Source organism: Clavispora lusitaniae (assembly GCF_014636115.1).
Source record: "Clavispora lusitaniae strain FDAARGOS_655 chromosome Unknown tig00000038_pilon, whole genome shotgun sequence".
NCBI classification, from domain to species: Eukaryota; Fungi; Ascomycota; class Pichiomycetes; order Serinales; family Metschnikowiaceae; genus Clavispora; species Clavispora lusitaniae.
This window is the reverse complement of record NW_027093976.1, coordinates 1,075,535-1,100,043: the sequence shown is the minus strand read 5'-3', so window position 1 is coordinate 1,100,043 and position 24,509 is coordinate 1,075,535. Positions and strand designations below refer to the sequence as shown.

Here is a 24,509-nt window from a genome sequence, read left to right as displayed (position 1 = left end):
CTCGCTTCGTCCAATCCGCTTCGCCGAACCCACTTCGCCGATGCATGTCACTGACGGAAAGCCTTTCTGCAGTCTACATCTACTGGGATCGCACATTGTATTTTTCCTGCTTCACCTGTTACTATTGCGCACCACTCGATAACATGGCCAAATCCTCTAGCACAAAAAAGGAACAGCGTACAGGCAGTCCCTTGACCAGAACGCTTTCTGTTGAGACCATTGGGCCCAAATTGACTTCTCTTTTCCGGAAAAGGAAGAGAAGCGATAGCGCTGCATCAACTCCATTGTCTGGTACACCTCAGGAATCCGAAGCGTCAAACTCCGATGATGAGACTACTGAACAAGCACGGAAAAAGCAACGTGTTGAAGATTTGAAGAAGAAAGAGGAATTCGAGAAAAAAGAGGCTGAATTGGATGCCCTTCTTCCGGAAGAACTCAGAAAATTCCGTCCTCGTGGTTTCAAGTTTAACTTACCCCCAACAGATCGGCCGATCCGCATTTATGCCGATGGAATCTTTGATTTGTTTCACTTGGGACACATGCGCCAATTGGAACAAGCTAAGAAGGCATTCCCCAATGTGGAATTGGTGTGTGGCATTCCCTCAGACGCTGAGACCCATCGCAGAAAAGGTTTGACAGTGCTCACAGACAAGCAAAGATGCGATACTTTGAAACATTGTCGCTGGGTTGATGAGGTGATTCCCAACGCTCCATGGTTTGTTACTCCGAAATTCCTCATTGATCACAAAATTGACTATGTAGCTCATGATGATCTCCCTTATGCGTCAGCAGACTCGGATGACATTTACAAACCAATCAAGGAGAAAGGTATGTTCTTGACCACACAAAGAACTGAAGGAATTTCCACATCAGACATCATCACCAAGATTATCCGCGATTATGATAAGTACTTGATGCGTAATTTTGCTCGTGGTGCAACAAGAAAGGAATTGAATGTGAGTTGGTTGAAAAAAAACGAGTTGGAATTTAAAAAGCACATTAGTGACTTTAGAACGTACTGGATGAGAAACAAAATTAACTTCAACAATGTGTCAAAGGACTTATATTTTGAAGTGCGTGAATACTTGCGGGGTAAAAAATTCGACAATCCCTTGTCTATTTCGTCTTTCAGTCTGTCGCTAGGCAGTGATCTGGAAGAAGTATCTCGTGCTCTGAGTCCTATGACAGACTTCGCATCCAAGTACATTGCGAATAAGAACGACAAGCCGCGCACCATATTGGGCAATTTTCGTGATTGGATGGGAAAAGACGACTCCAACGATGAAATTTCTACCGAGGAGGCGGAGAAGACTCCTGTGAAATCCACGAAAAAGACTGATTCCCCCAAAAAGACTAAGAAGGCAAAGCGCAGGAAGGAGGAGTAAATGGAGGGATGTGGATCTAATATTTAGAATCACTATAAGTAGAGCATCGGTGACTGGCTGCTGGCTGCTGTTGCCGAATACATCTTGTGTTCCAATGCAGAGAGAGGGATAAATGAAGAATTTAAGCCTTTATGAGGCTTTCGTAATTTTTTTTTATTGGGGTTAGCATTGAGTTTTGCCTCTATGTAGGCAGAGGAAACTACTTTGTCTTTTGGCTGTCTTCTACTTTTTCCTACCCGTTGTTGCTTACTTGTATTCGTAGAGACTTTCAATCTCTGACCATACGGGCCTCGCATCATCCTGTGTTAGTCTCGAATTATGGGGAAGGCGCACTACATAATCTTGTACCATACATTCTCCACATGGCTGGAAAAGCAGACCTCGGCCACACAGGCATCTCAGACAACATAGTTGAGAGGCAGGTCTTTGTGCCTCAGCCCAATAATGCCTGGAGTTTCACACAGGGTCTAATGTGTGGGCAGGCCAGTGTGGTGGTGGTGCTTCTAGTGTTTATAAAGTTCTTTGTCTTTTCTGAAGCTCCTCCGTCTTCAGGCGCCGCAAAGCTGAAAAAGAAGGATATCAGTGGTGTCATTGTCAAGCGAGAAGCCAAAAACACAGATGATGACGATGGCGTGGAGAATGGCGACTCGGCCAAGTTAGCTACAATTCTCGAAAAAACATACTACGATGTGAATAATCACAATCCTGAATCTCTAGATTGGTTCAATGTGCTCATTGCGCAAACAATCTCGCAACTTCGTTGTGAAGCTTTGCTTTCAGACAACATCTATCATTCACTCAACGACTTTTTGGAGACGCTGGATCTTCCGGACTTTATGGACAAGATCACATTAACGGAAATCGATATAGGTGACGACTTCCCCATATTCTCCAATTGTCGTATTCAACATAGTGCTGATGGCACAGGCCGTTTAGAAGCAAAAATAGATGTTGATCTATCAGACACTTTAACTTTGGGCATTGAAACTCGTCTCTTACTCAATCATCCAAGACCATTAACTGCGGTTTTACCTGTGCAGCTTACCGTGTCGATGGTTCGGTTTTCGGGCTGTTTGACTGTGTCTTTGGTCAATACTAACGATACTGATTTTGTCGGCACTTCCAAAGAAGAGAATTCATCCGGCGGTGGAACGGCACTAATGTTTTCTTTCTCGCCTGACTACCGCCTTGAATTTTCAGTTAAATCTCTTATAGGCTCACGCACAAAGTTGCAAGATGTGCCAAAAATCTCAGACTTGGTTGATAGCAAATTGCGCAATTGGTTTAGTGATCGATGCGTTGAGCCCAAATTCCAAGTTGTGCGGCTTCCTTCCATGTGGCCACGCAGCAAAAATACGAGAGAACCTGTGGGTGCTGGGAAAACAGAAAAGGTAAATGGCAATGAGTAGAAAATACTTCGAGGGTCATCCGGGAGGTATGCTTTTATGAACTATATTTTGCTTCGCTACCTATAAAAGTCTGAGCGACGTATTGATTAGCTTCACTATTTACGTTGCCATTCCTTGCTTAAAGGCGGGCGAATACAATAGCAAGACAGTACAAGGATACCTGAAACATGAACAGTAGAATGTAAAACTCTTGATGCATCCAAGGATTTTTCAAATACAGTCAACTATTCTACTTCTAAATCTCATTTCGATTGCGTTTGAACTGAGCTTACATATAACAATCTATCTTGAAAATTATTTCGATCTATTCTGCGTACACCGTGCATCATATAATTATCCCAACATTGACCGTTTGCGTCCCCGCAAGCGCACATCTTCCAACTTCCGAAGAGTTTCCCGTAGCTTCTTATTTCCCTTGTGTGCATCAGCATATCCCAGTAATAACCAGTCTGTATACTTCTCAGCATAATCCGAATGCGTACTGGACACGGCTCGTTCCATCACGTACAAATCCACAGCTTTGTCCTCAGCCAAGTTAGAGTAGGAAGAAAGACCAAAGTCAATGAGCATCGCCTCCTTCTGCTGCAAAATAATGTTGGAAGTGGTCAAATCACCGTGTATCATGTCGTTCATGTGCAAACGACCAATGACGCGGCCCGTTTCTTTACACAAGTGCTCCACTTCACTGCCAAGGCAGTCCTGTCCACTTTTCTCCAAATGCCACAAGTAATTTTTCAATGAAGAAACTTCGCCCGAGCTGAGTGTTTCGCCAATGCTTTCCATCCAAATGACGCCATTAGTAGCATCAAGCAGAATAAGAGTCGGTGCAGGTATACCAACACGATTCAAGCGAACCATGAATTTCGCCTCGCCAACAGTCCGTGATTTGGTAATGCTTGCGTCGATTTTGGGATGTCTATATGGTTTTGGCGGGCGATATTTGACAATATAGTTCTTGCCCCGGCTTTCGGAGTATGGATGCACAGGAGTGGAAAGGACCAAGGCTTCAGCACCTTGGGATACCACAGAAAAAGGGATTTCCGGGATCGCCAAGCGGACCTGCCCGAGGATGGCGTCTGTCATTTGAGCGTAAAAGAAGGAAGAGTAGGTGAAGTAAAATGCGCAGTGCGGCTGACAGATAGATGGCCCGGCTAGGCACAGAATTCGCCCAGGCGAGAAAAAACGAGCGAGACAAATGGGCGGCACGAGGACCCCATTAACAACGCCGACGAAACATCACAATATGTCTAGATAAAAGAAAATTGATAATACAAAATTTGAACATTTTCTGGCGTATACTTCCAGCCAAATGTCTTGTTAGCTGCTATACCCCTCAACAATACTTAACGTAAGAGTGATTTGGCGTTGCGCGCGCCAACATTAGTGGTGAGCGACCTGGTGAGCGAACTGAACGATTTGACTTTTAATACTTAAACCACTTTCTGTTAATTCAACCGCTCAGTCAAACCAAGCCATTTCGGGGCGTGGCGAGAATCAATGGGTCTCCCTGTGCCATTTCTTCTCCTTCATATTGTGACCCCCCACTAAACTAGTAAGTAGCATACCATCCTGTGCGAAACCGTACCCCAGAGTTTTCTTCCCCTCGCACCTTTTCCCTTATCGAGAGTTTTGGAATACAACCGCTAGGTACACACATTGGTCCACCACGCAAGTTTTCCTTTTCTCCTTTCTTGCTTTTCATCAACCATGTCGGGAGTTGATAATGTTTACATAATTCCGCCGTACCTTCTTCAAACATGTTTGGGCCTGCAAACACAGCACCAGCTTATGAAAGCCGACCCAGTATTGGGCGAAAGAAACACCATCAGTACCTCAGGGGAATACTACTTCCGTCAACCACGTTTCTTGCCTCTGGAATCGAAAACGTTTTGTAACGATCCGCTTGTTAATGATACGATTAAGAAAAAGCTTCGGGACAAATTTGCCGCTTTGGGGCTTTTGGGATGTACTCCAGCAGAAACCTTGTCTGATGACTATTTGCTAGAGTTATACGATGCTTTCAAAACTCGTCTAGGCATGGCGTCGTCTGAATTGGGTGATATTGGCCCAAAAGCTGTTGATACATCTCTTCATGGCTCCGATTCCTCCATGAGCGACTCACCTGCTGGATCAGGGCACCCCAAGTCCAAAAAGTCTATTTTCGAGATCCCTCGGCTTGGGGAGGTTGTCTTTGGTCTGCAATTTTGCAATGATTCGTTCCTTGAAAACTTATCCTTTGACTCTTTGATGTCCTGGGTAAAAGACAGTAATGAGCACAAGTATTCATTTTTCCCTTATCTCATGTCAGGCAATCAGAATATCTTCCTAACCCCTTTCCCGATGTACTGGACTCCGCTTTGTGTGTTTGAGGATTTGGAATACTTGGACAACACTCTAGGCATGAACATCAGCATTGATGATGGGTGTTCGAATCTTGATTTTCAACTCCGGTCTGAATCGTATATGCATAGCGATTCTCCAGCAAAGAAAAAGTTTTTCAATTTCATTGCAAACAAGGAAGTAGAAGAGAGCACTGGTGTTTTCTATTATGAGGTTCTGGTAGAGCAAGAAGCTACAAACGTGACTGATTTCAAACCAATTATTTTTGCAAATGACCCCTCTATCTCCTCCAACTCTTCCCTTTTATTTTCCATGGGTTTCACGAAAAGAAATGTTCAAGTGGAGAACGTATCGGTGCCTACAGGCGTGGCCACACCTTCTTCTAGCTCCTTTCGTCAAATTGACTTGAAGAATGTTCAGAGCAACATTTCTTTCTACAAGCAAGATGTATCGAGTAAAAGATTTGATTGGACAACCTTGCGATTCTTGAGTTTAGAGCCAGGAGTGGACTTTTCTGGCAGTTTTGCAGTAAGCTTTAATAACTCCTGCTCATACTCTTCTGTCAAGAGTCAGGAGTCGGTACGCAGAGATTCTGCAATCAGTATCAACAGGCGGTTTTCTCAATTAAACCGGCTGTCCATGGAGGACCAACACACCAGCAATATTGGTATTGAAGTACCTTTAACAAACCACACATCAACTAAATCCGCTACTAATGTTTGCTACAAGACTGACACACTTGGATGTGGAGTGAATTTTGTGGAGAAAACGTTGTTCATCACTCTTAACGGTATTCATGTAAAAACAATCACAGAAAAAGAAATGACAGAATCGAACACTGACAAAGACTCAATATTCTCTAGTGACCTGGATAATTTGTCCTTGTTTCCTATGATTGGTTTTCAGCTTTTCGACCTACCAAATACACTTAGTAGTGGAGAAGCCCCAAAGTCGAGAATTTCTACTAATTTCGGCTTGAAACAATTCAAGTTCAACATCGAAAGGTATGTCTCTACTCTTAAAGAGAAGCAAAAAGCAGAACTAGCATCATCTATTATAGACGAATTGCAAAAGACTACAGAAGTGGATGCTATGCCCGAAAAGTCGGATGTAGCTGAGTTTGAAAATGCGGTATGCAACTTGAAAAACGATGCCTCGCTTTTAAATGATCTAATCAAGGGCTACCTAGTTCAGGAAGGGTTTTTAGATACTCTTTCTGCTTTTACTACTGATTTAGATGAATTGGATCGGAACATGTCGCACAATTTTCAAGATGTCATTATGGAAGGTGACTCAGATCCCCTGGTGGGATATCTTAAAGAATCGTTAGCAGTGCCTCGCAAGACGTTAAGATCACTAATATTCGATCATAAGTTTATTGAGGCTGCGGGTTATTTATCTCGAGAATTTCCTAATTTAAAATCAGGAAAAAAGTATGTTTTGGAGTTGCAACTTCTCCACTATGTGGGCCTTCTTCGGCATTATCTTTCCCTTAAATTCGATGGAAAGAAATCGGATGCAAATAAAGCAGCGACTATAGACCAGTTGTTGATGAGCGCCATTGATTTCGGGAAACATTTCCTTGAAAGTTCAGAAGGCAGTGATGAATTTGTACGTACCTTTGGCGAGTTATCAAGTGTTTTAATGATTGAAGAACAAGAGCACATACTGGAATTTCCACTAGCCAAGAAATACATTGAAAATTTCTCCAAACATGGGAAGGAGTTGGTTGAAGATGTGAATGCGGCTATTTTGGCATCGCTAGGCTTCCATCATGAGAGTAAACTCGAAACCATGATTCAAGGAGCTGGCCACAACATAGCTGAATTATGCTCAGATAAGGATAACATGTTTAAAATGGTTAACTATGAGCGAGACTATATAGATATCTAGGAATAGAAAGCGGGTCTTCCTGCAAACCTACTTACTTTTCTTAGCTCTTTTCGCTGGCCTTATGGTAGTCGATTTGCGCTTTTTCTCGACAATAGGCATATACTTAGACGCATTCGAGAACTCTTTCATGGTACTATCGTCAACTTCGAAAGGAAGCTTCACAGTACTTAATTTGGCTATCCTGTTTTCATAGTACATTTTGAGCGCCCATCCACCATTTTCTAATTCGTTCATAGACAGCTTAGGGTTCTCTTGAAGTATACCGAAAAGAACACCAACGTACTCTTCGGTGTATTCTTTCACATTGTACTTGATAGGGGTATTGGGCTTCATCGGCTCTTGAACATAGTACATGAAGGCTTCATCGCTGAAAAATGGAGCAGCAAAAGCCGTACATTGACTGAGCAACGAAAGAATAAGGCTACCTGTAGCCGGACCAACGCCTCTTAGCTCACAGACTTTCTTTAAACTATCTTTTATAGCCTGCTGGTACTCCAGAAAGGATAATGTGTTCCATTTTTGATGCTTCAAGGATAGGGCGAAATCCATGAACATTTTGAGACCAGTTTGAGTAACCTGTTTCACAGCGTCTTCATCATTTGATTGAATAAGTTTTGGAAGAGTTGGTCTGAATTTCCCTTTGGCTAGTTTCCAATCCATGAGAAGAGCCAACTCCTCTTTAGTCAAGTGTAAGTCATGGTCAGCAAGTCTGTCCTTTAAGATGAGAGGAAGTTGTGTACGTTTCCATTCATCCAATTCTGTTAGAGACCATGATTTTGGTCCGAAAACCTTTCCATTCTGATCAGATAGTTCCTTGGTGATCAAGGGGTAGAGTGATGAGGCAGCATCTAGAATTGTCTGAATGGACATGGTGAACAGTGCGCGTAATTACAAGTAGCAGTATCTATTATGTTTGACTCAACGATAAACGATAGAGTATTAGAGAACTTGAGATTAACCTGAGGAACTGAACGAAAAAATGATTATAACCTTTTATGAGTACAATTAGATTATCCAATGGGAAATAATTTGTCTTGTTTTCAATTTATGTAACGATGTGCTACGAATGGAGCAAATTGCAAATGATAGTCGCAGAAAATGTAGAATTAAATGACTAGAAAAGAATTTTACAGCTTATTTTGGTGCCCAGCATTAAGAAGATTTTTCATTTTTTATACAAGCTATTTGAATCTATACTTTAAACTTTGCCTTTATGCTCTAAACAAAGTGCTAATACGAATGCACTAATCACTACGCCTCGCCGTCGATATGCTTCATAGCTCTACCATTCTGTTTTGAGAAGTGCTACGTTCTTTGCTTCTATTGCACTCATATTTACAAGGAATTATTTTGGGGTTTGACGACATTAATTGCATCAGGACGCTTCAGTCTTGTGTGATCGAGTCTTTTGTGTGGTGTGAAGCTGATTGGAAGGAACAAGTCCAAAAATACGTTTTGGACCAACGAGAATACCTGTGAACTAAGCCAATATAACGTTAGCGCGGTCGGAGCATGCAAGGAAATAGCCATGAGAAAAACCACAGCCATTCGTGACACATTGGCCATAGAATCTGTGAGGGTAGGACGAAGATTTGATCGTCTTGAGCCTGCTCTCATCAAATTGAAAGTCTTGAACGTCCATTCAACATTGACCAACGCCACTATTCCCACTGCAAGCGGGAAGATATGGAGCGGATCTGAAGTTGTGAGATCGGTGAACCAGAGGATACCTTCATGATACAAGGAAGCATCCAACGGCTTGTTAGCCAAACTGTCCCACGTGGACCATCCGCTCAAATTACGGAAGGTAAGAGACATACAAACCCAGAGAGGGATTTGGGCGGCGGGTAGAAATAAGTTCTTGTAGAGCTGTACGCCATGGTCTCTGAACAATTTTTTCTGTCTCTTGCGAGTCTCTTTCGTGGACAAGACCATAATTTCTTCATACTTCATTTTCCGGAGTGGCGAAACCATCGATGCTACTGACTTGGGCTCCGAAGCTGCAGCTTTCAGAGCTTTCCTCGCTAAGTTGAGCCTTAAAACTGGGCCTGTCGCTGCCACAATAGGACGAAGTTCATTTTGTTTTTGGATGCGTAGTCTCTGCAACACAGCCAATGGGAATGTCCATACTGACCGAAGGCCAAACGTTGTAATTGGGATAAGCGTCCACCATGGTAGTCCCGTGAATGTATGGACAGCCTGGAGCGATTCAGTGAGCTCATGAACAACTACGCTGGGATCGAAGGAAAAGTTGCGCCGAAAGCTTCGCAGACCCCGCAAGGAACCCGCAAGCTCGGCGGAAAGTCGTTGGTGACCGAAACAACGGCTTGCTTCACGAAACCGTAGCATGAGTTGGAAAAGAAATGATGGCCCAAGTTAGATACACACAGGACATGCACATAAAGTAGCACCACAGCATATTGTTCTTTCCATCCATACAATTTGTAAAATGTTATCTTGACTGCCTTATTGAGTATGGGTCACTCTTTTCGCTAATTTTTCCAGTCCACTTCTTTTTTTCTCCTACGGTTGTCGTTTAGAATCAGCCTAACTACTCTTCAGACTGCATGTAACATACGTTCTCTTACTTTCACCAACTCCAACTACTAGTACTTTTTTCATTATGTCCTCCAAAACTGAGAGAGCATGCATGCTCTGTGGTATAATTCAAACGTATCGGCGTTTTCTTGAACAAGGTTGTCCAAACTGTGAGTCTGTGTTGCATTATGCCGACAATGAAGATGGCCAAATCCAAGATTGTACGTCGCCTTCTTTTGAAGGCTTGGTAGCGTTGGGCGATGACAACAAAGCTTCATGGGTGGCCAGATGGCTCCGTATTGACTCCTTTGTTGCAGGATTGTATGCTGTCAAAGTCAACGGAAAATTGCCGGCGTATATCATCAGCCAGTTGGAAGAACAGAACATTAGTTACAGACCAAGAGACGGCAGTGCCGAAGACTGAGCCACACACAAACAGAATGTGGAATTGTATCATATGTATTCTAGGAATAGACGAACTAAAAGAGTAAACTACGCCCGTAATAGTTTGATAAGATGTTCACTGCCTCTTAATCAAATCGGTTTTTACTGACTTTCTTTACTGGTTGCACACGAAGTTGCAAGGCTGTCTATATGTGCTTAATCACTTCCTTAAGCATGGCGACAGTGCCTGTTTTATCCCATTTGCCACGGTCGGCCCAAATGACTTCCATCAACCGTGCCACAAAATGTTCTAGCTGTTCCACTGTAAAACCTTCCGTTTCGTTGATCATTATCTCTTCAAAAAGTTTTTTTGTTTCTTCGGGAACTATTAGTTCTCTCGTTGGGTGTATTTGACCTTCAACCTCAGCTTCTGACTCGCTTTCATCCAAAGTCTCTGCTGTATTCTCTACGTCATTCATTGAATTCGCTCCCATATTCGCTTCAGCATTGGCAGAAGCAGGAACAGGTCCGTTTTCCTTATCTTTAGACGCTTCATGCGGTGGAGTAATAACCATGAAACTGTCATTGTCAGTTTTTACGCCCTCCTCTTTTTCCTCTCCTGCTTTTTCATCTTCTCCATTTCTGTGTTCTTGATCATCTTTCGCATCAACTGAGCCGTTAGATACTTTTGGTCCATTGCCAACTTTTTCATGAATTGAAGCGTCGTATGGATGCTCAAGAAGTTTCAATTCAGCCTCTGCCGCATGTCCATTAAGTATAGATGGATCATTTTCTAAACTTCTCAAATTCGCTTCTTGCTTTTTCGAAAATTCTTCCTTGAGCTTCTCGTATTCAGAAACAAGCTTTTTCTGCTTCTCAATCTCACGAGCACGTAATGCTTTACACTCAGCAGCAAATTCAGGATTATTGAAGTCGTCAATACCGAATTGCGCATTTGTTAACATCTCGTTTGCCTTTAAGATGCGCTCCCTATCTCCAGTGGAAATAGCGTCCTTCACAATCATACGTATGTCCTTCAAGAATTGCTTTGCTTCAGAATAGTAGCCATTCCAAATCCTTTCCTCTATTGTATCCAAGTCCATATTGTAAAAATATTTTCCAGTCGCGAGCTCCTTTATCATATTTGGATGCTCTGGTGTATCTTCTATAACATATGCCACCTCATACATTGGATTCTCTAGAACACTTGGTTCAAACAAATGATGCAACAAGCTGTCATCAACAATTGGTTTTTTGAATCGCTTGTACCGATTCTTAAAGAGGTCCATCAATCCAGCAAGTTTTATTTTCAACATGTTCTTTAGTCTCTTATCTTGATAATCTTGCTGTTTTTGCCTCTTTCTAGAAAGATCATTAGTTGGAGTGCTTTCGGGAGGGACAACAGGTAATTGCTTCAATCTCCGCTTTGGCCTATTCTCCAAGTCATTCAAAAATTCGTATGGTTTCATCAAAAGTGCCTTTTCAACAGAAACAAAGAACGTCTTACGAGCTTCAGCGGTAGGGTTTGTTAAGGCAACATTGTTCAGATCACCAGAAAATCCCAACGTCATCTTTATCTCCACGTCCAATTCCTCATAGCTTCTTTCAGCAATTCCCAAAAGAAGAATTTTTTCATCACTTCTTAGATTCCGAAGCAAGCCAGATAGCACAGCTTTTGCTGATTGCGGCATCACATTAAACCATGTATCGATGTTGGGAATGAAGATAATCGATGGTTGGTGACGTCTTGCTTCAATAAATGTTTGCACAATACACAGTTCTGGAGTTCTCGTAACATCACCAAACATAGTTGCTAAATCAAGATTCTGAACCTGAAATCCTTCCAATACATTCAAAACTGCTGCACCAAGGTATTGCTGCCCAGATCCCTTTTCGCCGCAGATTAATAAATGAGGCTTGCAGATTCTTGAACTTTCTAAACTCTTCAAAAGCTCGTGTTTAGAGAATCCTCCATCACTATCCTTAATAGTAGGATCCAAATACTTCGCCTCCTCAAGGTTAGTAAGCCTCTTCTGTCTTCCAACACCAACTGCGTCCGGTAATAGGTCAGCCAATCGGTTAATAATCTTATCAAGAGACTCCTGGAGTAGAGGTTGAAGTCTTTCGGGCAACGGTGAAGAGCCAGTAGACGACGATCTAGCACTTGAAGGAACAATTTTGTCAATAGCACGCATGAAGTCCTTAGCAATAACTTTCACTTTTGAAGGATCTACCTTCAATTTATCAGACGATTGGTAGATTTGAGGGTATTTTCTTTGGATGGAGTTCAATGCAGCTTCGGTACATAAAGCCCTCAAATCAGCACCACCGTACCCCTTTGTTAACTTTGCTACTTTTTCGATAAACACAGGGGGTAAAGGCGGCGTCCATTTCCTCGTGTGGATATTCAAAATTTGCTTTCTAGCCTCAATATCAGGAAGGGGGAAATAGAACTCACGGTCAAAACGACCAGGTCTTCTCAATGCTGGATCCACAGAATCTGGCCTATTTGTCGCACCAATGACAATTACTTGTCCCCTATTATCCATTCCGTCCATTAATGCGAGTAAAGTCGAGACGATACTAGCGTGAATCTGTTCCTGTTTAGACGAACGTACGGGAGCCAATCCATCAATTTCATCGAAAAAGATAATTGAAGGTTGTTGGTTCTTAGCTTCTTCAAATAGAAGTCTTAATTGTCTCTCAGCCTCACCAACCCACTTACTTAAACAATCAGCACCTTTACGCATAAAGAACGTAATTTTTCGAGAGGGGGTGGAACAGCTTGCAGCAAGGGCCCTTGCCATTAACGTTTTACCAGTTCCAGGAGGACCGTGGAATAAGACACCACGTGGGGGTGTGATGGAGAAATTCTGGTATAGTTCAGGATACAAAAGTGGCAAGGCAACCATCTCCTTGAGCTGATCGATGTAGTTGTCTAGTCCGCCAACAGACGAAAAGTCAATATTCATATCCACACCTAACGGATCTGTATCACTCAAAGTATTTTTCTTCTTCTTATCTGTAGAAGATGAAGCTCCAATGATCTTTGTATGATTGACCATATTGTTTGTGGGACCAAAGTTTGAAGCAGAAGGAGCCAGAAGTGTACCAGCAACAGGAGTGAAATCATCATCAGAAGAATCTGAATCGTTGTTAAAATGAACTGGTCCAGAATTTTCGGCAGTCATACCAGGAATAGGGATCCCACCAGGAGGTATGTTTTGGCCTAAAATCGAAATAACATCGCTACCACCAAAAGGTCCAGCAGTGGGAAAGAGAAGCTTTCGGAAGTCGCTTTTGCTGTTGTTCTTCTTCCCTCGAGACCGGAAGGATTGCGAGGTAGGTACGCCAGCGTAGAGTTCCGTATCATTCGTGATCGGAGGTGGAATTGTATAATCGATTTTTTCCCGTTCACGAAGTTTGTGCTTTACTGGACTCTGATCGGGAGAAGAGTCGTATAAATCCTGGATTTCTTGGTTAATGCTATCCTCCTCGCCTTCCTCGTCATCAGCTTCTGCCCCGGTCTCGTTTGCACGCGTAAGTCGTCTTGACGGTTTGGGATCGGTAGATCTAGACCTGGATTTAGCACGACGTCTTCTAGTACTGAAGTAACTACTTCCCGCCTGTTCATCATCATCTTCAGATGCGATAAATTGCTTTTCTCGTAGTTTTTCCATGAAGGCATCGTCTTCGTCATAAGCGTCAGAAATCTGGTCCTCTTCGGAATCACCTATGTCTTGAAAGTCTGAGTCGTCGGAATTTCTGCCTCTTTCTGCCCGAGACGACCTTTTTCTTCTCTTTCTTTTTGGCATTACTTCCGGTTCACTTTCGGAAAAATCCTCGTCATAATTATCATCTTGTGCTGGCTTATCGTTTCCCGATGGTATGCTCGCCAATTCATCCGCAGGCTCTTCTGCATCACCGAGAAGGCCATTCTCATCGTCACTTTCTTCCACGTACAGAACATTTCTTCTAGATCTTCTTGCACTGGAATCTTCATTATCACTGGACGAAACGACTCTGGACCTTCTGGTGGAACGAGCCATGTCGATATACTTGGCCGTGTTATAATGAAAACGGACAGGGAATAGAATGGTTACGGATCTGTTTTGATATCTTCCCTGACTCGGTCAATACAAGATGAATTGGGGCCAAATTAGAAATGAAGAACACGAGAGGGTTATTTTGCACTAGAGAAAGAACCCCAGCTCAAAAATGAAGATCACGTGACCGGTGCGCTTTTTACCCATAGAGGTCCACCGCCAGCCGACTAACAAAAAGTAGTAGTTGATGCTAGCTAAAGATCAACAAATTTCAGTGCAGAACTAACGGCAGAAGTCTGGCTTTTGCAGATGCCTGATGTTTGGATGCGCTGACAAGGCTTCGACTTGTTCAATGTTTGTTTTCCTTTTATGTTTTGGTTTACTTGCGTCATATGAGTCATATGTACATTGGGCTCGGTCTTTCCTTCTTCCGTTCTTAGTCAACCTGGGCTACTGGATGTTCATCTCTTTCAAAGATGATCGTACATGGAGAAAGGCTAGAATTATTGTGCAGGTCGTATTTTTATCTTTCAGGAATTGTCATGCATATACAGCATATACATTACCCTTTCGAATACTTATGACATTGAGCAAGCTACGCTTTTGGTACTTGTGAAAGTTCTCAACATATGTCGCTTGAAATTTATTTTTCATTGTATTCCTTTCTACCCCATTTTTTCTTTTGGTGCTCTCACTTTCTTTTTTTTTTTTTTTTTTGGTCCACATTGGGCCCAGTATGCTAAATGGCTATATACATGAATGTGGATCAGAGCATTTGAGTTTACACTCTGCTTTCCACTTTTCTCATCAATGGCTTATGATGTTTGCTATTGGCATTTTTCCCGTACTTTACTGTGCCTAATTTTGCGAAATCTTTATTCCGGGTTTCATCTGGAACCCCCAAGCGATCAAGAAGTCCTGAGGCAGTTTTGGGCATGAAAGGAAGTACGCAGATTGTACTGACCCGTACAGCCTCTGCTGTTAAGAAGATAATGTAGTTCATAAGTGTCTTCTGCTCTGCAACTGCATCAGCATCAGCATCTTGCGTCTGTGTAAGTTTCTTCAGATAAACCCACGGTTGAGCAGTTTGGAAAAATACGTTCGCTAACTCCACCGTTTCCCACCACCGATGGAGTGCCTTCATTTGTCCAAACTCTTGCATGCTGGAATCCATTTCAGAAAATAAAGATGAGATACTGGATACAAGGGAGTCCCTGGCAAGTAAAACTTGGTCAGGTGCCTCGACAACAGCGTCACGTTTAATCATCTCTGTAATATCGCTATATTTCCCGTCAAAGAAGTCTTGAACACTTTGTTCCACATCAAATTTATCTCCTCCAATTCTAGACACGATGTTTGCCCATTTGTTTATGAGCTTGCTTCTGTGGTTATGCAAAGCAGCTTCACTAAAATTGCAATCTGTTCCTAAATTCGATTGCTCCATCAAATAGATCCTCAATGGCTCTGGATCGTAGTACTGCGCCAATTCTATGGGCTCCACAACATTCCCTAGGCTTTTGCTCATTTTAAAACCGTCACATAACCAATGAGAGTGAACAATCACCTGCTTAGGTAATTCGATCCCGGCTGCCATGAGGAAGATTGGCCAATAAATGCAATGAAACCTCATGATGTCTTTCCCGACAATATGGATTGGAGGCCAGATAGGCATATCTTGCTGAGGATAGCCAGCAGCAGTAAGGTAGTTGATAAGCGCGTCAAACCATACATAGATTTTCTGAGAGTCGTCATTGGGCACAGTGATTCCCCATTTCAATCTCCACGATGGGCGTGATACGGAAAGGTCTGAAAGTTCCTCTTGTCTCAATTCGGTCAATAGCTCATGATATTTTCTGCTCGGCTGGACAAACGAAGGGTTCTTCTCCAAGAAATCAATAAGCTTATCCTTGAAAGCAGACAATCTGAAAAAGTAGTTCTCTTCTTCTTGGAACACCACTTCATTCCTTGTTTCTATTGACACTTTCTTCGGTTGGCCCGTTTTCGCGTCAATAATATCTTCCACCTGACTAGGAGGGTAGAAAGCCTCGTCGCTTACACTATACCAGCCACTATGGGAACCTTTGTATATGAGCCCCTTTTCCATAGCAGCATTCCAAAAGTGTTCCACAGCTTTCACGTGGTCGTTGTCAGTTGTTCTGATAAAACGATCGTACTTCACATTAACTGCCTCGGCCATCTGAACAAAGTTTTGCGAGACTCGATCGACCAAGACTTTGGGATCAATGCCTTCTTTTTCTGCCACCGCCTGAATTTTGAGCCCATGCTCGTCTGTCCCTGTAAGAAACATTGTCTTTTGACCCGGCTTGAGGTTTTCCCATCGTACTCGCGTGTCTCCTAATAGCATCGAGTATAGGTGACCCAAATGAGGGCGTGCATTGACGTAGAAAATGGGAGTTGTGACATAAACAGTTCCATTTGACTTATATCTCGAGAACCGCTTTGATAGCGCTTTAAGTGGGAATCTCTTCATTATGGAAGAAGTATCTGGGATCTCTAATGTGGAGGTGTGTGCAGGCACATTTTATTGACACTATGAGTTTGTTAGCTACTGACTGCTAATTTGGTCTTTTACTGAATGTACCTCTATTATTTTGTTCTTCGTTCGGACTAGTTGCGTCTACATTCGCATGTTCACTCATGAGGTCGGGATTCTTTCGGTTGTATTCATAATGTAAGATGAAGTGCGCCTATCTATCCTGCCCTATAGCTAAAAATGAACCCGCCTCATTCCGGGATAGTTTTTATTCCTATGCAAACATTCTCGGATCTCAAAAGAAGATGGAATCTGGATCGGCTCAAATTCACGGTGTCAAAGGCTTGTTCTCAACGAAAATGGCCATTAGTGCAAAAACGAAGTAGAAAAGACACAATGGATAGGCGATCAAAGGACGGACATTATGAAGTTTCAACACAGTCACAAACAATCCAGAAGCCGAGTATGTGCACCAAAACACAGCAAGACAACTCAACATATAACCAATTGTTGAATCAAGCGATACGACTAATCCAACGGCGCAAATGAAAACAAGTGGCAACAAACAGTACCCAATAATGGAAGTGGAGCGAATCAAGTCAATCTGCACTTCATTGCTCATGAGCTTAAAGAGATAATGCAAGCTGACGACACCAAATAGCCCAACACCGTAAATGTAGCCAAATTGCACTTTCCCAGACAATAGTAGTAAGGTTCCAAAAAGTAAAACAAATAATATAGGTCCTGCTAAATCTGAATCCGTCATAATATCTGGCGTGATGTCTTTCTGGAATGGATTCAATACTGCCAATGTCTTCATCTTGATATGTTGAAAATTGATACCCAATTCTTCCAATAAGGGAGGTTCACCTGCGTAGCCCGAAGTTCCGAAAGCAGCTATAAGCCCTGGACTCAATTCACCTCCTCCCATATCTCCACTAACATCAAACCCGGCACCAAACCCTGAATTCATGGATCCCATATTCGCCGTTTCAGCAGCAGGTGAGCTATATGCATTGTTGTAGTTCGATTGGTAGAACCCCATATTTGGATCCGAGTTTTGGGGGTAATATGCCATTCTTGAATTGTGGTATAAACAGTTTGTGATTGCTTGTTAGGCTTTGACAGTTGATCGCGTTGTGATTCAGTCACGTGCGACACCTGAAAAAGATGCATGATGGTCCGAAACAGTACAGCTAATACGTAAGAAATGATTACTTTGGGGATATTGCTTGTACTTGGAATACGAATTGGAAGAATTACAGTTGGCGATTCTTTTCGGAATTATATTCCTCTCATATCCGCCAACAAAGCGACATGTGCTTTTACGCACTTTCAGGCTATTGATTTCCTTCTTAACTTACTGAACGTTTCGCACCCCAAACCAGTCAAAGAGTAAGAGGATGAAGACACTAAGCGTATAACATACATCAATGACATTTCTTGCAAACAAGGTCGTTTGATTCTGTATGGACGAAAAGTTTCTTCAAACCGCAAAAGATTGGTTACAGTGGCCGAGTGGTTAAGGCGACACCCTGCTATTAGCAGTTTAGGTGTTGGGCATTGCCTGCGCAGGTTCGAATCCTGTCTGTGACGTTATTTTTTGGCCACAGTTGTCATACGTTAGCTAGGAATTGGCGCAATTACTTTTTCTATTTTTGGTTTGTTTCAAGATCTTGTCATCCTCTTGGCGCTTCTTCGTGTTGGAATCTCTTGTGGAAATTTTGTGCGAAAACGTAGCGACTTTTTTTCTCGTTAGTGTTCGCGGATTATCGTAACTGAGTTGGCCTCAGATACCAGCATTAAGAAATATGTCCCAATCCTTAATCATATTCAAGCCCTCAGGTAAGGTCTTGTTTCAAACAAACAAAAAGATTTCACCATTTAATGATTTTATCCACAGTATTGTTGCAGAAACACACACTGAATTAGAACCCAACTTCTACACCACTACTGCTAACCAAAAAAGATTCTATTGTTTCAAAAAAGATGACTTGTGGGCAGCTATATATTTTGACATTATCATTACCATAGATGGAGATAAAATTAAGCATACTCTTATCGATGTGCTCAAAACATATGTCAAACTCACCGATGAAGGTGCGGATGAAGCGAAGATCCGAAAATTGATTGATTACCAATTTGACAATTTAGTGAAGCTCAAGAAGGAAGACACAGTGCCTCAAGAGCAGCCAAAGATGCAAGAAACCAATCCTTCTAACAAGAAGAAGACACAGAACCCACCGAAAAAGGCCATGAGGAAATGGGTCAACGGAGAGTTAGTAGAGGTGGGAAACAACGAGGCCCCATTAGACTACTCCGAACTACACGGTGAAGATTCAGCAGACCGTGAAATGGAAGAGGTTTCCATTGATCAGTCTGCGTTCAGCAAAGAAAATGACTTGGTCTTGGTCCGCGAACTCAATGAGATTTTGGGTGAGGATGAAGAAGATTCCGAAGAGGAGGAAAGCAAACCAAAGAGTGGATTCCTCTCTAAAGTCACCTCCTATTTTGGCTCTACAGCACCTATTGATGAAGTCTCCAAGAAATTCAATGATCAACTCATTTCCAAGAACATTGCTCCTCCAACAGCAAAGGCCATCACCGAGAAGATCAAGACTAGATTGGGCTCAAAAACGGTCACCGTGAATGCTTTCAAACAAGCTTTGACAGAAGAACTTACTAAGATCTTAACACCAAATGTGTCTACAGATCTTCTTTACGAAATTAAAAAGAGCAGTGCGGCAAAAAAACGTCCGTACGTGATTTCGGTTGTTGGTGTCAATGGTGTCGGAAAGTCCACCAATTTGGCAAAGTTGGCATACTGGCTTCTTCAAAATAATCTAAATGTGCTCATTTGTGCTTGTGATACCTTTAGATCTGGAGCAGTAGAGCAATTGAAGGTCCACGTTAAAAACTTAAAACGCCTTAATGCTAGCAACGATACCGAATGCAAGATCGATCTTTTTGAAAAGGGCTATGGTGGCGGAGATCATGTTGTCAAAACAGCCAAGCTGGCTATCCAACATGCCACCACCGAGGGCTATGATATTGTATTGATTGATACTGCGGGCCGAACCCATTCCAATGCAAAATTAATGGCGCCTTTGAAGAAGTTCGGTGATGCTGCTGATCCAGATAAGATTATTATGGTAGGAGAAGCACTTGTCGGAACAGACTCGGTCGAACAAGCGATCAATTTCAACAATGCTTTTGGCAATAAGCGGAACCTAGACTTTTTCATCATCTCTAAAGTGGATACTGTCGGTGACTTGGTTGGTGCAATGATCAATATGGTGATGGCTACAAATGTGCCTATTTTATTCGTAGGAACAGGCCAAACGTACACAGACATCAAGAGACTCAGTGTGAAGAGAGTGGTGGATATGCTTACCAAGTGAGCACTTCACACACTTGGTGCATTTTAATTGGATAGAAGAGTAAGAGAAAAGAGGAGAGCAAACGACGAGTGAAAGAAAGGAACAAAGGTTTTTTTGTCGATAATTCATACTAATATACATTTAACGTGACAACCGGAATGTTGTATGCCGCACAAATCATTTTGGAGACACACAGCCTGCATTCACGAATGAAGTATTAAAGGTGGCTTATCCAAGAAATTAGTGCTATAAGAAGCAAGCATATATATTTAACTCGTTTCTTGCCCCGTTCCACACCAGAATATTGCCTAATCTACAGTTCTGTCTGTAAGCGAGTACAATTGCCCTCTTAGGCTATGCGGATCAAAAAGAGAAAGGCCGACTTGTATCTCCTAGTGAATGCACTTCGAGCCGCTGATCTCGTCATTCCAGGAGATGAGAAACCATCCAAGTCGATCAATGCTGCGTTTGTTGTGCAACTCAATAAATACAAAAAACGGAGTAAGCGTCGCTTGAATACATCTCAACCCTCGTGGGATAGACAATTTGCTGTTCCTTTGAAACATGGTGATTACTCCCAAGTTCTCGTTTTGTCTGTGTGGAGTAAAAGTTCAAGGGAAAAATCGTATTTGGGAGAGCTCAGGCTTTGCATCGCTGATTTATTCATCGACCAAGAGGCTCATAAAACAGAACCTCAATGGTACAAGCTTTATTCAGACGAGACTGAACACAGCTATGTGACAGGTTCCGTGCTACTTCTGTTTGAACTTCTTGCCCCCAAGCAACGTCGTATGAATATGAGCTCGGGCAGCAATGTTTCATTAAGCAAAGAAAATCCGAAAGTTCCATCGCTTGCTGTGAACCCTCCTACAGCCACCCAATTGAAACTTCTGAAGCTCAACATTAAGGATGATACGATAGATGAAATGTTCAAAAAATGGATATGCTCCCTTGTTGTATCAAGCGTGAATCCAGCGACAATTACGCCCAACGAGCAAGGATTTTATCCTTCAGATTTTGCTCTGGCAGATATACTGGGAGCAAGTGAAATGTCGGAAGTCGAATCGCTGGACGATGAGACCAAAGTTACTTCCAAGCGGCTGTCACATTCAGAAGAACCTCTTCAACTTCTTCACGATGCTCAAAGTAAGTCTTTGTTTATGGAATTGGGACAAACAAAACATTTAGATGTTCCAGGAAGTATTGATGATGTAAGAAGTGATGTTCTGGTTTCTTCAGCTCTGTCGTCATGCTCCTATGTAAGCGATGCTTACAGTGATGGAGGACTATACAATGAAGGGGGAGGTGAAGCTGAACCCAAGGGAAGGAAACATAGGAGAAAAAGAAGAGCTTCGGAAAAAGCGACTCGGAAGCCCAAGTATGAGCTTCGAAAAAGAGATGTGAAAGGTATACTCTTTGTGGAGATAATATCATGTTCTGATTTACCTCCCTTTCGCAACTTTACAAGGACAACGTTTGACATGGATCCTTTCATTGTGGTTACGTTCGGGAAGAAAACATTCCGCACGTCATGGAAGAGGCACACGTTAAATCCAGTTTACAATGAGAGACTCGTATTTGAAATAATGGAGCACGAGCTGAATTACAATGTTCAGTTCTCTGTTCTTGATAAGGACCATTTTTCTTTCCATGACAAAATTGCAGATGTGACGCTTCCGGTCCAAGATCTTATGAATATTGCACTGGTGCCAACCAAAATCGCTATTAAGGAACCTGATGACGACTTATCGAACTCAGAGTTGCTTGAATCCAAGGATACGGATACGTCTCATCACAGTAATGAAGCTAGTGGAGGTGATGAGGAAGAATTCAAACCGAGTGAGCACTTGAATGTAAAGTTGGGCAACATAACTGAAGGATATCGCAATGCCTCATTTAGTTCTTTTGGCTCACCATCAGACAACCTCACCAGTAACAGCGTTATAAAACTTGCGGAGAACGAAAATCTTGTGAAAGTGAAAAAGAGAAAGAAACTCCGTCGGAGCAGGTACACTACACTGTATGTTGACACGTCTCTTTTTAAGACCATCGATCTTTCCCTCACACTTCATAAAACCAAGTGGGCAGAGAAGTATAGCCCAACTTTGAAACTCAGGGCGAGATATCTCACGTATGAGAGCTTAAGAAGGGATTTCTGGCGGATTTTGCTTGAACAATTTACAGTTAGCGATACACCAGGCACTATGGACTACATCGAGTTGATGTCATTGCTAGACACTTTAGGAGCTGAGGATAGTGACCAAATTGTTGGCAAATTTTTCGAAAAAGCTAAGAAGTCGACATGGGGAGGTGATTCTCTCGACTTCAACGAAATCATAGATTGTTTAGAGGATCTTGTGACGTCAGAATCGCAACTGCCAGGAGCAAAAATCTTTGTATTTGATAGGTGCCCAATTTGCTGCCAGGAGCATTTATCAAAGAGAGATGATCTAGACATCATCACTCATTTTGCGATATGCGCATCAAAAGATTGGAGTATTGTAAGTAAGCTTCTTGTTTCGTCCTACGATACCCCACAAATTGCAACAAGACGGTGGTTCTCCAAAATATTGATCAAACTTTCTTACGGGAAATATAAGTTGGGCAGTAACTCAGCAAATATTTTGGTTCAAGATCGGTCTACAGGAATTGTGATGGAAGAAAAAATGAGTGTATCGGTACGCTTGGGGATTAGGCTCTTGTACAAAGGGTTAGACAAAGCCAAATCAAAGAGAATCAGAACTCTTTTACGCAAACTTAGCATCAAACAAGGCGTGAAATTTGACAGTCCTCGTCTGAAAAGAGATATTGATTCCTTCATCAAGTTTCACAAACTCAATTTGGCAGACTGCCTTATAACAGATCCATCTAGATTTGAAACATTCAATGATTTCTTTTACAGAAAGCTTAAGCCTGGTGCAAGGCCCATAGAAGGAGATGATGGCATAGCTGTTTCGCCTGCCGATTGCCGTTGTACTACTTTTACTAGTGTGGACGAGGCGACAGAGCTCTGGATTAAAGGACGCAATTTCACATTGGCGAAACTTTTCAATGGAAATTTTAACGACTTAGAGAAAACAAGTCTTTACAATCCAAAAGAATGTTGTATTGGAATTTTCCGTCTCGCACCTCAAGATTATCACCGGTTCCATAGTCCTGTGAATGGTAAGATTGGCCCCATCAAGTACATTGAGGGAGAATATTATACGGTCAACCCAATGGCTATCCGGTCTGATTTGGATGTCTATGGAGAAAATGTTCGAGTCGTGGTTCCAATTGTCACAGAAACCTTTGGAACCGTTGTTTTGGTCGGTGTGGGTGCCATGATGGTGGGGTCTACAATTATAACAGTCAAAGAAGGACAAGAAGTACAAAGAGGCGATGAAGTTGGGTACTTCAAATTTGGAGGTTCCACGGTTCTTTTGTTGTTTGAAAAGAAATATCTACAGTTTGATTCTGATATTGTTAATAATTCAAAGCTGTGCATTGAAACATTGGTGAGAGTGGGCCAAAGCATTGGTCATTCGCCAAGTGTCAAAGAATATAAAAGAGAACATATTGAGTTTGACAAGCAGCCTCAGACTTTCAAATTGAACTTGATCCGTGCAATCACAGGTGGTGATGTCTCTGATCCCGCTAAGATCGACAGCTGGGAAAGCCAGAATTTGCAAATTACGGCAGATGATATGGATGACTTGATAAACGATCCAGAGTTAGCGGATTACCTCACTGATGAGGAGGGTCTGATCGACTCTCAATGAATGACTTATGCAGATTGAATGTACATGACTCAAGTGATGATTTGGTAGTCAAGATTCGAAGATAGTACCCTATGGATGTGAGCGAGTTCCACTCTAATGCCATCCCTGATAAAGTGAAGTAGGAGCATATAGTGCATCGCCGCTGAGACCTCGAGATTCTTCCTCATGGCGAACAATCCACCCCACTTGATCCATTTCTGTTCTTAAGGCATTAATTTCGTCAAATATGGGTTTCGGCAGATACATAGGTTGCAACACCAACTTGGTGAGCACAGGCGGCAAAATTGAACCAGCAACAAAGCATGTGGCAACCTTTTTAATCATCGATTTCGCTTGGTGGAAGACTTTGCTACTTTTGCTCGGAGAACAATGATTATATATTCCCCGGGAATCATAGGGCTTTGGCCGCCACCTGCAGGTCCGAGATACGCGGACCTGCATGTGATTGAAGGCTGATAACGCTTGTGCAGACATAACAGGAGAAGGAAACACACGAAAAACAATGGCAAAAGTGGCATAGTAAAGAACATCATTACTATTGGCTACCTGTTTGTGTTTTTATTCTCTATACAGTTCACTAATGGAAGTGATTGTTGATTAGAGATGAATCTACTATTTTCATATATATGCATCTACATAGGTGGGGCACACGCGCGGTATCCCGGAGTTCTCGGAAAATCAACGGAGACGGTTTCGGACCTTTGTTGAGATAGAGGTGGCTGAATTCCCTTTCACAAAGAGAATTTCGGACTCCCAGGGACAAAGGATGGTGCGGAATAGAATGAAGCTTCTTCCCAATATTTTTCGGTAGTTGAGAGGTAAACATAACGTCATAATCACGTCATTTTCTTTTCGAACTACATGAATGGCCAGACTGCG

The 24,509-nt window shown here is 42.4% G+C and overlaps 13 protein-coding genes and 1 non-coding gene across 14 annotated transcripts; 7 read left to right on the top strand and 7 right to left on the bottom strand. All coding sequences in view use genetic code 12, as the record gives it.

Annotated features, from left to right (window-relative positions):
• Positions 1–44: 44 nt before the first annotated feature.
• PCT1 (choline-phosphate cytidylyltransferase) lies at positions 45–1,385 on the top strand (the record flags this gene model as incomplete). Its single annotated transcript, XM_002618282.2, has 1 exon — positions 45–1,385. The coding sequence occupies one exon, from the start codon at positions 45–47 to the stop codon at positions 1,383–1,385; it is 1,341 nt and encodes a 446-aa protein (XP_002618328.2).
• Positions 1,386–1,747: 362 nt separating this feature from the next.
• Positions 1,748–2,794, top strand: FOB63_001603 (ERMES complex subunit; the record flags this gene model as incomplete). Its single annotated transcript, XM_002618283.2, has 1 exon — positions 1,748–2,794. The coding sequence occupies one exon, from the start codon at positions 1,748–1,750 to the stop codon at positions 2,792–2,794; it is 1,047 nt and encodes a 348-aa protein (XP_002618329.2).
• Positions 2,795–3,127: 333 nt separating this feature from the next.
• On the bottom strand, positions 3,128–3,877 carry FOB63_001602 (serine/threonine protein kinase; the record flags this gene model as incomplete). The annotated part of the gene is made up of 1 exon (XM_002618284.2): positions 3,128–3,877. One exon carries the CDS (start codon positions 3,875–3,877, stop codon positions 3,128–3,130), a length of 750 nt encoding a protein of 249 aa, XP_002618330.1.
• A 624-nt stretch (positions 3,878–4,501) lies between these two features.
• FOB63_001601 (glucose-induced degradation complex subunit) lies at positions 4,502–7,027 on the top strand (the record flags this gene model as incomplete). The annotated part of the gene is made up of 1 exon (XM_002618285.2): positions 4,502–7,027. One exon carries the CDS (start codon positions 4,502–4,504, stop codon positions 7,025–7,027), a length of 2,526 nt encoding a protein of 841 aa, XP_002618331.2.
• Positions 7,028–7,054: 27 nt separating this feature from the next.
• On the bottom strand, positions 7,055–7,897 carry FOB63_001600 (uncharacterized protein; the record flags this gene model as incomplete). Its single annotated transcript, XM_002618286.2, has 1 exon — positions 7,055–7,897. One exon carries the CDS (start codon positions 7,895–7,897, stop codon positions 7,055–7,057), a length of 843 nt encoding a protein of 280 aa, XP_002618332.1.
• Positions 7,898–8,362: 465 nt separating this feature from the next.
• On the bottom strand, positions 8,363–9,376 carry FOB63_001599 (membrane insertase; the record flags this gene model as incomplete). Its single annotated transcript, XM_002618287.2, has 1 exon — positions 8,363–9,376. The coding sequence occupies one exon, from the start codon at positions 9,374–9,376 to the stop codon at positions 8,363–8,365; it is 1,014 nt and encodes a 337-aa protein (XP_002618333.2).
• A 274-nt stretch (positions 9,377–9,650) lies between these two features.
• SPT4 (transcription elongation factor) lies at positions 9,651–9,989 on the top strand (the record flags this gene model as incomplete). Its single annotated transcript, XM_002618288.2, has 1 exon — positions 9,651–9,989. One exon carries the CDS (start codon positions 9,651–9,653, stop codon positions 9,987–9,989), a length of 339 nt encoding a protein of 112 aa, XP_002618334.2.
• A 166-nt stretch (positions 9,990–10,155) lies between these two features.
• FOB63_001597 (uncharacterized protein) lies at positions 10,156–13,998 on the bottom strand (the record flags this gene model as incomplete). Its single annotated transcript, XM_002618289.2, has 1 exon — positions 10,156–13,998. The coding sequence occupies one exon, from the start codon at positions 13,996–13,998 to the stop codon at positions 10,156–10,158; it is 3,843 nt and encodes a 1,280-aa protein (XP_002618335.2).
• A 778-nt stretch (positions 13,999–14,776) lies between these two features.
• MSM1 (methionine--tRNA ligase) lies at positions 14,777–16,486 on the bottom strand (the record flags this gene model as incomplete). The annotated part of the gene is made up of 1 exon (XM_002618290.2): positions 14,777–16,486. One exon carries the CDS (start codon positions 16,484–16,486, stop codon positions 14,777–14,779), a length of 1,710 nt encoding a protein of 569 aa, XP_002618336.2.
• A 331-nt stretch (positions 16,487–16,817) lies between these two features.
• On the bottom strand, positions 16,818–17,567 carry TIP1 (transporter; the record flags this gene model as incomplete). Its single annotated transcript, XM_002618291.2, has 1 exon — positions 16,818–17,567. The coding sequence occupies one exon, from the start codon at positions 17,565–17,567 to the stop codon at positions 16,818–16,820; it is 750 nt and encodes a 249-aa protein (XP_002618337.2).
• A 426-nt stretch (positions 17,568–17,993) lies between these two features.
• On the top strand, positions 17,994–18,085 carry FOB63_005546. Its single transcript has one exon. It is a non-coding gene; the product is annotated as a tRNA-Ser (tRNA).
• Positions 18,086–18,300: 215 nt separating this feature from the next.
• Positions 18,301–19,890, top strand: SRP101 (Signal recognition particle receptor subunit alpha; the record flags this gene model as incomplete). Its single annotated transcript, XM_002618292.2, has 1 exon — positions 18,301–19,890. The coding sequence occupies one exon, from the start codon at positions 18,301–18,303 to the stop codon at positions 19,888–19,890; it is 1,590 nt and encodes a 529-aa protein (XP_002618338.2).
• Positions 19,891–20,225: 335 nt separating this feature from the next.
• Positions 20,226–23,630, top strand: PSD2 (phosphatidylserine decarboxylase 2; the record flags this gene model as incomplete). The annotated part of the gene is made up of 1 exon (XM_002618293.2): positions 20,226–23,630. One exon carries the CDS (start codon positions 20,226–20,228, stop codon positions 23,628–23,630), a length of 3,405 nt encoding a protein of 1,134 aa, XP_002618339.2.
• Positions 23,631–23,723: 93 nt separating this feature from the next.
• FOB63_001592 (uncharacterized protein) lies at positions 23,724–23,954 on the bottom strand (the record flags this gene model as incomplete). The annotated part of the gene is made up of 1 exon (XM_066102177.1): positions 23,724–23,954. One exon carries the CDS (start codon positions 23,952–23,954, stop codon positions 23,724–23,726), a length of 231 nt encoding a protein of 76 aa, XP_065958475.1.
• Positions 23,955–24,509: the final 555 nt, after the last annotated feature.